This window comes from Nomia melanderi, chromosome 1 (genome assembly GCF_051020985.1).
Source record: "Nomia melanderi isolate GNS246 chromosome 1, iyNomMela1, whole genome shotgun sequence".
In the NCBI taxonomy this organism is placed as follows: Eukaryota; Metazoa; Arthropoda; class Insecta; order Hymenoptera; family Halictidae; genus Nomia; species Nomia melanderi.
Genome location: NC_134999.1, coordinates 35,596,670 through 35,610,134, shown reverse-complemented (window position 1 = coordinate 35,610,134; position 13,465 = coordinate 35,596,670). Strand labels below are relative to the sequence as shown.

Sequence of the window (13,465 nt, the reverse complement as noted above, 5' to 3'; positions counted from 1 at the left end):
ACCTACAATTTTAGATTCGCTCTCGAGATATAAAATACTTTCCTTCGTTGGATAGCGGGTATACTCGAGTACTAATTACTTATAGTAACTTGATCTTAAAAAAATTGTTCCTCGTTTAAATGGCTAACAAAGAACCAACAATCGATCGGTAAGAGACCGCTGGAGCCGAAATTCCCGTGCAGCTCGCTCGATAAGAGGAAGAATTTCACATCCTTCTATACGTAACTAGCGAAGAATTTTTATAACTAAATTTAAGGGATAATCAGGATCACGACCATTATCCTCTATTACCCGTTGCTGGGAGCAATCACGCTAATAGAACAGAAAGCACGAACTTCGAACCCTCAAGCTCACGAGAATCGCGTCGCAGTTTCCTCCCTGAAAATTATACCTTTACGCTCTAAACGGTTATGAACTGAGCTAACCATAAGCTCCGGGTACCTGCCTCGGATACTACCTAATCTTTTGTCGTCCCTGAAGCTCGGTATCCTTTGTCCAAGTTCACTGGGAAATACTTTGCCCACGAAAATCTCCGAAACTCGTGGCACGCGGCTAGTCAATGATTTTTCATAGAAGAACTTTTTAAAGGTAACCCAAACACCGAATCTATTACAATCGCGACATCGATAGAAAGTCGTTTATCCGCGTATCGCGGAAGAATTCCCCAAAAGAAACTTTTCCAAGGATAACAGACGGTCTCATTTGCCAAAGCGATCCACTTTAAGCAACGACAAACAGAATAATTTGATTAAATCGCATAGGTGAATAACCATTCGAAACAGTTCGGTACGTGAATTTGTAAATATTGCGAGAACTGAATTTACCACTTGAACCCGTGAGCCAGCGACGCAGCGGAATAATTATTCGCGATCGTTGCATTCGAACGGCAACCGTAACGATTGTTCCATTTGAAAATTACAGTTCCTTATTCCCGTGTACCGTAGACTGTAGGAAACGAGGATAAATAAATGAAGAATCGAACGCGATCGCGATTCAGCCCGATCAACGACACCGTATGATCCGCTCTATCCAACGCGTCCGGTCGTAGCTCACGAGAGTGGGTGGGCCTGACATTCGCGGTCCCAGGACCGAATCGACGGTGTCTGGGTACGAGGCTGTGTACGAATGAGGGGGCAGAGCGGGGGCTGCGGCGTAAGAGTCGGGGCCCTGAGGGCCCCTCACCTGGGCCCGGCACGGAGGAGCGAAGAGGGGCTTGAGGGGGCAAAGGCACATTCCAAGGCAGAACGGCTGCCAGTGAAGGTGGAAGGCACCAGACTCAGTCTCTCACGATATTGCGCTCCGCTCCTATCCTCCGGTTGCTTCCTTTCTTCGAGTCCCGGTCGCTCGTCCGTTCTCCCTCGACTCCGTGGGACCGTTCTCTGACGCGCGATGCGATACGCGACTCTCGGAATCGGATTAACCAGCGAACACCGTGATTCAAGGAGTGACGAAGAAAAGGGACACCGCTCTCTGTGAATGTGATACGCGAAACGTTTCTCGTCCGGCCCGACACAGTGCGACGATAAAAAGCCATGTATGTGGTGGTGCTGGTGATTGTGTGAACGGTGTGCGCGTGCGGTCGTCTTTTTTGGCGCCACGCGTGTCCGCGCCGAGCGACGATTCGAAAATGCACACGCCTACCGACTTATCCCGGTATCCCAGTGGGAAGACCAAGGAACACGGAATCCGCGGCGAAAATAGACCATTGCCTCGTGTTCAGATCCGCGCTGAGATCGTCGGGCATGCGGAAGGAGCGTCACCGGGAGACAGTGATTGAGAGGACCCAGGAGAGCAGACGGGAGCACTTGAATATTCGATCGTGCAGGTGAGCCGCACGACTATCTTGTTCGCTTAACGCGGGTACCCGGGGATAGATGCCGATTCGAAAAACGTGCTCTCTCGCGCGCGAGAGGCCACGGTCCGGGTTCGAAGGGAACCGTGGGTAGGGCACTGGTATCGCGCATCGAGAAAAAAGGTGCCTGGCACCCGGACGGCGCGGTGTCGCGGTCGGTCGCCGATGATATTTCTCACGGTGGCTCGCGGAAACCGCGAGCCACCGTGAAATAACGACCGGGGAACGGCTTAATATCTGGGTTTCCCGGCGGATTCTAGGATGCTCGGAACGATCGGGACCGTGGAATTTCTAGTCGAGCTCGAACCTGTCGACGCACACGACCGTTCCATTAATCCGTGACGGTGGAACCGGTATCCGTGGTCGAGGGAAGCTCGGCCAAGATAACTTATCTGAATACTAGAAATTAACAGCTCCTAACTGTCCGATAGAGGCCTGCCGTCGATTCGCGTTCGACGTCGCGTTAATCTTCGACCCGGCGGAGCCCCGCGTCGCTTTCTATTCTTATCCCCGTTCGCGATCCCGGTGAAATCGATGCCCCGCCGATACTCGTCGGCCCGTCGTTTGGGCCCGACGTGTTACCTCGCCTGTTACATCAGTTTTACGGTCACGCGAGTAAACCATGGGAGACTCTCGATATTTTTTACCGGTCAGGCATTCGGCGAGAACTGTCTGGAACACGAAGCGAGGGAAGGACGGTCACGCCGGCGAGAAGGGGATCCAGGGGGACGGATCGGGACCGTCGGTCGGTTTCGTTCTGCGTGAACGAAATTAAATCCACGTGCCGCGAAGTATTCCCATTCTTCTTCCCCCACGATCGAGCCAACGCGAGAGGAGAAGAGAAGAGATCGTCGAACGACAGAAAAAGTGAACCGCGTCCGTGCAACGCCGTCGGCATCGAACTTGACCATGGCCTTCGGTGGCTTTGCACTCGTATAACGAGATACGAAGAATGCGAATGGCCGAGCAGAGTCACCGGCTCGTACACGCGGTGACTACTTTGGACTGGTTCGCGGTAACTAGATGCCTCGATATCGGCCCCGCTTAAAGGCGCCCGTCGATGTGATCGATTCCGCGGAACGAAACACGAACGACCCTTTAGCCTAAGTAGATTCCCACCTTCGGAACAGGCTTGAACAGACCCTTAAACAGACCGTCTAACGTGTTGATGGTTAAGAAAAAGTGATACTGTAACATTCCGTTTTGTCCGAGGATAGAGTTGCCGATGGAACGGGCTGGACCCGTTATATCTCGGGTTCGTTTTCAATCAAAAGTTTCGCGTTCGCTCGAAATCCGACGACCGCGATCCGAAAAAAAAAAACGTAACGATGCTTTCCGGCCGATGCTTATTATCGGGGCTCGTAAGAAATCCTTAACAAGGCAATACCTAGGAGCAAGTTAGAGGGCGGGATTCTTTTAAATAAACGCACAATGCCGAACCGTGGAGGCCTCTCCTCCGGAATTCAAAAGAAGAAACGCCTAACGCTCGCCGAGATATTTATATAAGTTCTTCGAAAGCTATTCGAAAGTTTTAACGACGGAAGGCGCTAATAGGCCGGGAAAGTTTTCCGCGTTTCCGCGTCCAGAACGGATGCGATATCCGCAGTTAGCATCGTCCCATTGCCAGGCGGCCCGTATTCCATTGTAATCGAGGGATTCGTTAATTCTTTGACCGGCTGCCGGCTCTTTCTCAGTTTCGTGGATCATCGATAATCGTCGGCCGCGAGGAATCGAGCGGGAATATATCTGGTGGACGAAACGATCGCGTTTATTTTTCCCTGTGTACACGGCGCTTAGACACTGGCACCCGCTGCTTTGCAATCCGAAACGATTCATCAAGCCGAACAAGGCGGCGGCTAGACGGCAAATAAATCGCCTCTCGACCAGACGCGAGAAATCCGCCGCGAATCGGCCGCGATGATCGATCGTGATCGCGAAAACGGACGCGTCTATAGACGTCCCGAACGCCTCGATCCCCGCGATAAATAGCATGAAAGCTTATTACATAGCTGATCAATGAACGGTCGTCGCGATTCTCTTCGTCCCTTTAATCGGGCCGTCTATCGTGATTTTGCAGGTAGAAAAATGTCCCAGCCGCAATTAACCACCGACCTGGACGTTCCGGAAAGTCCGCAACACTCTTGCCAATGCTCCGCGATGAGCAGCATGGATTCCATGAGAGCGCAGAGAGACAGGGCGGAGAGGAGCGTGGGAAGTACAAGAATTTCCAACAGCCAAGAACTCCCTAGGGGTCTGGAAGCTCTTCAGAGCGCTTTCGAGCCAATAAGAAGACTCGAAAGTCCGCTATCCCATCAAGAAAGCCAACAGATCAATTTGGAGAATACTAGGAATGTCGATATCATGGAGCATCAGCCGGGTCTATCATCGAATCCGAGGTCGATCGAAAGTCAAGGGGCGATTTTGTCGAGGCACGGCCAGCACAATCTTTCGTGCAGCCCGAGAAACTTGGATCTCTCTCGAAACTTGGCGTTCGAGGCCGCGAGAAGAGTTCAGGAATCCGGCAGCAGCCTGCAGGATAACCAACACAGCCTAACTTCCAGCCCTAGTCCTTTGTTGGAGCCTAGCACGGGCTTGCTCGAAACATCCGCGAAAGATCTGGACAAGCAGTTGGAGGATCACGCCGCCGGGTTATCGCCAAAGCAAGCCGCTTCCAGCAAAGATAAACTGAAGAATATTCAGCAAGTCTTGAATCCTTATCAGCATCATCACGAGCCGACGTCGCCGGAACGCAACGTCCACGGGCATTTCCACGGCGATACTCATGCCCACGTTCACAAACACGCGGACAACTTCCGAAGCGGCACGAATTTGGACGCGGGCGACGGCCTGATGGGATTCCAGCAGCATCAGCGGCAGCACACTCATCATCATCACGGGAACGGGAAGACCACGAACGTGACCCATCACCACGGCCCAGCCACCGTGCATCATCCGCACGGGCCGCAAGGTGTGTCGGCTCATCATCACGGGAACCTGGCGCCCAGCCTAACCAGCCACGTTCATGGAAACTCCGGCCCGTTGAGTAGCTCCAGTGGCACTTCGATGAGCCAAGCCGCTGTTGGCAGCGCTAGCTCCCATCACCATCCTAACCCGATTTCCGCCTCCTCGACCATGGCTCATAGGGCATCGCCGACGAGTCATCATCGTCTCGCCAGCGCTGCCGCGTTGAGTAGTCATTACCCTCCAAACTCGGGCTTCTCCAGCGATCACCACGGGACGTCTAGCGCTATGAGTGGCGCGTCATCGAATTCGAGCATGTTGAATCACGGCGGTTCGCCGGCGGTTCACCGGCACGCGGTCAACGCCAATAGCAGTCTTTCGACCACGCCGTTGACCGGCCATCACCACGGAAGCTCGTCGGGAAGCTTGACCGGACACTCAAGCGTGAACCATCATCATGTCAGCTCCGGAATATCCTGCGAATCTTCCTCGTCGAACGCGAATACAAGGACGCACAGTCGGTTGGACCACGTTCACGATCACCATCATCACCTACAGCAAGTACACTCGCTGCACGCGAGTCATCCGGATTCCAGGCAAAGAGACCGGGCTCCATCGAGTCTGGAGCACCACGGTCACCACCACGGACACATTCATAGTCACGGGCATCAGCATTCGCAGAACAACGATACCAAAAACTCGTCTCTGATCGGGGTAGACTCGATTCAGGTAATTGAGAATTTTAATTCGAGCTCGCCGGGAACGCCTACGCCCTACTGTGCATAAAAGTGTTGTTCATTCAGGTGTCGGCTCCTTCCAAGAGCAAATGTCAATGCCACGTGATGCAGACCGCAGGGAATAAGAGAGGGCAAGAGGGAGAAAGTGACGGCAGCGTTGAGGTAGCGTCGAGAACGCATCAGCCCCCTGCGTTACCGCCTCGGCCACCCCCTCGGCCAACCAGGAGATACGAAACAACGTCTGCTAATCAATGTAAGTATCGCAATATATACCTGTACACCATAAGACAATGCGACACGCATATTTGATCGCGGCAAGATTTCTTAGAGGGGACGTAGAGAAACATCCCCTCTGGTTCCTCAGTCTCTTCTCGGAACTTGGTTGAAATATTCATTTCCCGTTCTCTGTCAAAGCATCTGTCGTATCCTTTAACACTCCTGAAACTTTCCCTCAAAATTAGTCTTGAGGGTAGACCTCAGCTCCACCCTTAGTGATTTTGCTCGAGGAAGATCGTCGAGCGCCTGTGGTATCGTCTGCTCGGCAGCCAAGATCCGGTTAGCCGCGTTATCAGTGGCGGACAAGCCTTATCGACCAGGAAAAAGCGCTGCTGACCGATTCCACTTGCTTCGAAGAACAACCCTCGTGGAATTTCAAGCCTCGACCGCGTAGGGTCGCTGGAATCGTCACGGTATATCGACCAGTCGGTGCTCACGGCAACCGAGAGAGCAGGAGCATCGTGTCGAAGAATACTACGAATCGAACAACAGGCTGCAATACGTTTACGCTCGGTGGAATCGATTCGAGCTCGTCACTGAATAGACGTGGGAGGAATGCCGGCTCGGTGGTCTTTTCAAAGAAATTTCTAAGCTCCGTCTTCGCTCCGAGAATCACCACCACCACTACCACCTGTGGGACACCCCAGCGTGCGGGTCAACACGGATCTCGTGTAGCAGCCCCTAGAGTTGTTGTGCCGAAGCATTCGTCTTCAGTGGATCTAAGGAACGCACAGGAGGAACCGTAGCACGACGAAGAAGCCACAGTGACTCGTGTTGATGGGACACCGGTGTGACATCGTTCGCGAAGATCGTCGACTTCCGCGACAGCGTATCGACCGCGTATAAATTGAGTTTGATCGGGAATCGATCGATGGGACAGTGCATTCGAAAGAGTTGACCTTGGAAAGTGATCCCCAGCGACGACACGCGGTGCGCAAACGTAGACCGTAAAGCGTCGAAGACGTCGATGCGTGTCCGCGTTGTCATCGTCGATTTATCCCTCCGCCGTTCGACACGGGACACCCTCATTTTCGACCGGAATTTCGAAATTTAACACGCGACGCGGAAAGCACGAAGTCGGCAGCCGTTCGGCGAGGATAAACACCGGCCATGGGCGCCACGTGTTAGTTGACAAAGACAATCGAGTGACTAGGGTGAATCGACGTTTCCTCCGTGCGGACACCTCGAAGCAAAGAAGATGGACGGTTATCCAGTGCTCCAGATAGTGCGATGTCGGCTCGGAACGGAAATGGAGATGGATAACCAGGGTTATCCGTTCACAATGGCGGCACACTCTCATTCCCACTTGCCGCATCCGGCAAATCACGCGCACTTCCCGAGATCGCACTACCCTCACCCCTGCGGTATGCCGATTAACCCTTCTTGTTAATTTATCAATCGGTCCCCTAACCCCATTCTGTCTCTACCGCTGAGCCCGCGTACCCGTATAATCCGCTATTAGCTAGATCGGAGGCGACTTAATGGAATGGCTCAGCTATCCGTGGTAATTAATTGTCGGAGATACATACGCGAGCTCGGTATGTTCGTACAGAAAATGGGAAACATCGCGTGACACGGCAGCATCTATTGCATTTTAATCGATAGGCAAAAGAGTAGAACCGTTATTTCCAATCGTAAACATCATTCGTTTAAATGAAATCGTACAAACAGATTGATGGCTCGTTTCAGCTATTATGGATCTCGTAAATTTTTACACAAGCGATAGTACGGCGACCGTTGAATTCGAAAAGGAGCTCCGTCGTATTAGAATTGTGGTTTACCGCGTCGTTAAGACGTTCTTCCCTAAGATGTTGCATCAAGCGTAACCATAAAAACCGCCGTTTAACGCGACCAAAGTATTCTCTAGCAACCGCGTTCTATTTTCGCCCGTAAAAAAAAATATGTTGCAGCGTCGTAGAAGGTCACGTGGATGAGGAAAGGTTGCCGTAAAAATAGGTATCGACGAGTTCCTTAATAAACGTGGTTACTCTATACCCTATCCAATGGTGGTCGGATAAAATCTTGAGGATTCTGCCCAGATGCAGGGGGAATCGTGTGATTTTCGAGCTATAAGTAACAAGGTCAGGGGATTCGAACGAGACGAGGAAATTGCGCGGATCGAGCAGGATAGCAGTCGCTCTTTATCCATGGGATCTACGACTGCTGCCTCGGGTTTCCTCTTTCATTTGAAATTGAGCAAATCCATGGTTGCCCTTTTACTTTGATATACACGTAGCGAACGAGCTCGAATGTAAATGACGGTTCAGTCTCACTCGGTTCCGGTTTCCCCGAAACCGAAATTGCGCCAGTTCAGCTAGTACAGTTCCACGGTTCTATCTTAAATTTTCCCAAGCTGCATTCACGAGAGGCAGCGGCAGGTAGCCCACGATTTTCGGTGAAACAGTTTTCCTCGTCGATTTCAATGAAGACCGCGATAAACCGTCTCAAAGCGGGATCGCCTATATCGGGCTTAAAGGAAAAAAAGGTTCTCTATCCGTTGAAAAGGTAATCCCGGTCCTTCTGGACAAAGTAACGGAGTTTTCCTTCGAGGAACGGTCTTTCGAGTTGTCCTTTGCGCAAGGTTCTATTCGGCGATGCCCGACAATAGCGCGAAGACTGTCAAGAAGTTAGAACAGGTTGAGTCACGTCGACCGATCCATTGTCCAGGAATTTTCATTCAGAATCGTCGACATAAATTGAACAAGATCGTGGGAGCGATAATCCTTGAGCATATTCTCGTTTCCACAGAGAGTATTTCATATTTCAATTCACCTACATAACGTTCGCAGATTTCTCCGTGCGACGGAAAAATAATTAGATTTTTAATTACCGAAGGTGATCCTTCCGCTTGTTCCCTGGCCGCTATAGAAAAGCTTAGTACCCTCCTTTATTAACGGGAAACCTGATTAAAAAGTTGAGCTCTCTCTCGAGTGTCTCTCCCGCTCGAGGGGAAACGGTAGAGCGAAAGAGAAGGAGAGAACGAATCTGCCATTGTCTTTGAGGCAACGTAGCGCCGACGCTTCTATCGTTCAACATTCATTGGAGGAATTTCCAATACAGCATGGTCGGCTGAATCGCGAACTTTGACAACAAAAGTCGAGTCTGGCCGACGATAGAATGGAGCGTCCCTCTGTTACCAGCCACAAAAAAATCGCCACTTCTCCTATGCTTACCGGTAGAAACGGCAATTCCGTGCGCCGACGTGATTTAACGTTGAAATCTTTCGTTCCACCGGTGAAATTATCATCGGGCGGGCAGAACGCGACGCGACATGCGATCCTCCTCGCGATGGGATAACAAATTATTTAATTATCCGCAATTTTCTTTGCAGCGGTCCGGGGATCTACTTAAGAGACGGAAAGGAGAATCGAATCGATCCGCGGGGTAATCAGCGGAGTTCGAAGAATTCGCGTCGTGGCACGTTTCTCACTGTGGTCAGATCGGGGCTCTCGTTGTTGGGTTCTCACGCGAGGACAATCATTATCCCCCGAACGCAACGGCGGAGAGCGGGCGCGACGGGAATAAGTCGTGCGGGACCATTTCTGAAAAGGGTCGATAGTAGTACAAAGGATTCCGTTTTCGGCCACCGAGAAACAACCTCCGAGCTATTTCGTGTTTCACCGTGATCCTTTGAAGCGATAGCCGCGGAAGATTCGACGCGAGATTGCACCGGGATCCGTACGAACGCTACCCGTCTTTCGGTCGACGAGAATATTCCTCGTTGAAGATCCTCGGAGCGTGATGGCGAACGCGTGCTCTCCCCCGTTTTCAATCCCTGGCGGTCGTATCCGTTGGTCCGTTATCAGTGACCGATTTTAATTTTACAGGCCACACCGGGGAAGGCGGTTGCTGCAAGAAGTACGTTGTCCTTTGTTGCCTGTGCGGTGGGTTGAGCGCTGCGGTCGGCAGTCTCTTTTTGGCGGTGCACGCGGTCCTTTCAGCCCACACGGCCAGCCTAGCACTCTTTGAGACTGTACCGTCTTACATTCCTGGCATAATGGTGAGAGGCGAAGATCGGAATAGATTAACGGGTCTTCCCTGGACGCTGGCCCCCGTCGTCGGGTCGCGTCCGATATCATTTTAACGTGCCCCTGAACTATGTTGCAAATAATCATTTACATTGAATGCGCGTGGTTGTTGCAGTTAATTTTAATGGGCCTGTTCACGATGCTGCTCGCGAGGCGGAAGCACAGATACGGGCTTCTGGTGGGTATAATACCGTTGCAGCATCCCGAAAGATATCGTCTCGGCCTTCTCTTTAAACTAACGTCCGCTTATTTTTCTTCTAGATGAAGGTCTGCGGTTCCGTCGGCGTGGTCTGCGCGTTGGTATGCGTGCTGGTTACTGTCACGACCACAGTGATTCACATGTCTCGGCTGCAAGGTCTTCGGAAATGCGTTTACACGGCAAAAGCGAGGTAAGCGTGGCGGTCAGCAAAGCGGCTGCACATTCAGCTCGGCTATAAAAGGAAGTCGATAAGACGTGTTAACGATCGATGATCGCTACCCTACAGGTCGTGCACGTGTTACGGAGCACCGGAAGGAGACCCAGGGGTGCTGTTCGAAGGCACACCTCACTGCGACGCGGTCCACGGCGCCCTGCACGCTTGCTTGCGAGCCTTGTTCGGCGTCTCGGTCGCAGGAATCTTGGCCTGCATATTCTCGTGCATGCTGGTGTACCAGTTGTTGAGTCACGAGAAGAAGAAGATGTACTGGGAGCAGCTGGAGCTCAGATGCAGATCTCTCTACGGCCAGGGAGGCACCGTGGGACCACCGACTGGTTCCTGCGGATGCTGCAACGACTGCGGCGGTGCTAGCCCGTGGTGGGCGCAAACTCCTGGCAACCTCTACACGCCGAACCCCGACCTGGCGCCCTCCAGGTACGACGTCTTAACCTTCGTAGGTTTCGTTCAGCTGGAATCCCGTTAAACGGTCAAATCGGGCGACGATCGTTACAATCGCAGGGACTGCAGGACAGACGATAACGTTCTCCCTGGAAAATTTCTCGAAACCGATTGCGCAATAGCGACGAGAATGGTTAAGCTGTTACGGCGCCTGCATCGGAGCAATTTGAACGCGGGAACGCGAGCCGCGGTGTGCTTCATTCAGCGATTATTGATGCAATTCAGATGTTCACGTGCGCGCTCGTTCCTGAGCGATACATATTCAATAGGTTTCATTCACGATTGTCACGATTGTCGGTCGGCAGGGGTACAGCAAACTCGTAAACAAGCTACAGATCTAGCAGCTCCCGGCTCGCATTGTATTCCGGTAATCCGCTAATGTATGGCATCAATTAAGCCGACATTCCATTGCGCCGCCGACTTCTGCGGGAAAGATCTCTTCGCCTCGGGAATGGATGATGATGAACGAGCGACGGTATCCGCGGTTTCATCCAGATCGACGATAAAAACCCCGATCCCGTCACGTGATTCGCGTCCGTTCACGGAGTGATACGATCTCCGCGAGGTCACGGGGAATTTTTGCGTGGCGAACATTCTCCCTCGCCGTGAAAAACGTTCCCGGCCGAGGAACCCGTCCGCCGCGTATTAAATTCAACCGAAACGAACGTTTTTACGTGTAAAAATGCAGCTCAGGTCTCCTTCTAATCTTCGCAGGAGATGGAGGCTGCCCTGGTCGAGATCCAGAGGACCAGCGCCGAGTCCCGACTCGAATTACGGCTTCCACACGCAAGCCAGACAGACGGAGGCGAACGCGGAGAACGCGAATGGTCCTTACAGCGTGCTCAATTCTCAACCGAGCGGCCCGTACTCCGTTCTCAACACACAGAATGGACCGTACACGCCTAGCACGGCCTCTTACAGCGTTCTGGAGACGCCGGTGCCCCTGTGGGGCCCACCGCCGCCTTACAGCGACCCGAACAGCCCTGCCAGGAGACCGCAAGTAGCCGAACAGAGGCCCAGGATCGCCAAACGAATCGAGAATTTCGAGAACAACGAAGGTAACCATTCATGCTACTCGTAGGTATACGAAACCGGTTGCATTGTAACCCGTGCGAAACGAAAAAGACATAGCGAGCGGGAACCATGTTCTTCGAGGCATAACCTTATGGTGTCAGATCACAGACCTAGACCAGCGAAACGTCCCTCGGACAATTACGAGAACGCCGAAGAAATATCGAACAGCACCGACCCCGAGGGCGTGAACGAGGGCACGATGAAGAGCAGGAGGATCAGGAAGCCGCTGAAAGGCGTGGAGAACGGGGCGTTTCAGCAGGAGGCGAATCCTGGACCGAAACAGTCGGAGAGCGAGCTCTATTTCGGAGACGTGTCGTCGTGTTGCGGCCCCGAGAGCAGCTTCTACGATCTGGCCGTCGAGAAAGAAGGTATAGAATCGAATGATCGGGAACCGAGCACTTTAATAACGATTACTGAATGGTCAGACGATCAATTTCCGACAGGAGCGGAGCATTCCGAGGGCGTCGACTACCTGGCGGCCCGTTTAGGCAAGCGACAGCTCTCCAAACGATCCAGACTGCCTCTTCCGCTGCCATCGGACAGCGGCGACATACCGTCCGACAACTACGCGAACAGCGACGAACCGAGGACTGCCAGAGGACCGTTCCTAGCTCCCGACGCGCAGTACGAGGTGATCCAACAGGGACGATACTCGTATTACGCGTCGAAAGACGACGAACAGCTGCAGGAGGGCCCGGCGACCTCCGGTTACTTCAGAGAGGAGGAGACTGACAGGGCCAGGGAGAGAGACTACAGGGACTATAGAAGCAATCAGGAAGAAGAAACGCCCCAATGCTGTCTGAGCGACTCGACGACGCTGGACTCTGGCTGGCAAAGCGGCGAACAGCAACAGTCGGACGACAATGTTCGACCGGTGAACGTGTAACCGCGTTTCAGGAGCTTAAAGATTAATACCGCCAGGAAACTGTAGGTCTACCGAACGTTGAAGACTGTGCCGAGTGTCTGAGAAGAAGGTGGATGGCTAGATTAATGTAGTGACGTGACTCCACTTTTCTTTGGAAGATTCCGCGTCGCAGAGTCGACGGGAGAATCCGTGGCGTAGTAGAATAGTAGAAGGCAACTTACTCGCTGACACTTTTCCCGCGGGTTGTAACGCTCGGTAGATCTACACACGGTGGAAGAATTCTTCGAGAGAAACAGAACTTACAGTACAACTCGTCCTTTGATTTCCGAGAGAATAATCATTGGAGAACCGTGTCCGTTTTAGTCTTTTATTGCGTTTTCTGTTTGTAGAAAGCCGCGAGTCTAGCCGAATTTGCGTACGCGAATCAAACGGAGAGTGGTAGGATAGAAAAGTGGGCGCAAGTCGAGGGAGATTACCGCATCCGTAATAGAGTCGTAAGCGATGTGATTTGTCGTGGTACAGTTTAGCGTAAGATAAACAACGTAAACCTTAATCGTTAGGATCTAAGTGAACAAAGACGCGCCGCGCCGCGTCGTTCGAAGTCTGAAGTGGATTGCGAGCCGCAAATTCATACGTGTTTGCGTGGAATCCTACCGTAGCCAGGTATTTTTGTTAATTAAGCGATGTCGCCCGTGTTGTTTGTAGCATTAATCGTTGATGTACGCCGAAGAGAAGACTCGCACGCGAGGAGACGGGGAGAGAGGGGAGGAATAATTAGTTTCATAGGTGAAACGTCG

The 13,465-nt window shown here is 52.3% G+C and overlaps 1 protein-coding gene across 1 annotated transcript; it reads left to right on the top strand.

The window, feature by feature from the left end:
- The first annotated feature begins 1,706 nt into the window (after positions 1–1,706).
- Positions 1,707–13,427, top strand: LOC116426877 (uncharacterized). Its single transcript, XM_031976501.2, has 10 exons — positions 1,707–1,825; positions 3,930–5,542; positions 5,617–5,803; positions 9,654–9,826; positions 9,970–10,032; positions 10,116–10,243; positions 10,340–10,705; positions 11,444–11,787; positions 11,905–12,171; positions 12,247–13,427. The coding sequence occupies exons 2-10, from the start codon at positions 3,938–3,940 to the stop codon at positions 12,687–12,689; spliced, it is 3,576 nt and encodes a 1,191-aa protein (XP_031832361.1). The 5' UTR covers positions 1,707–1,825; positions 3,930–3,937; the 3' UTR covers positions 12,690–13,427.
- Positions 13,428–13,465: the final 38 nt, after the last annotated feature.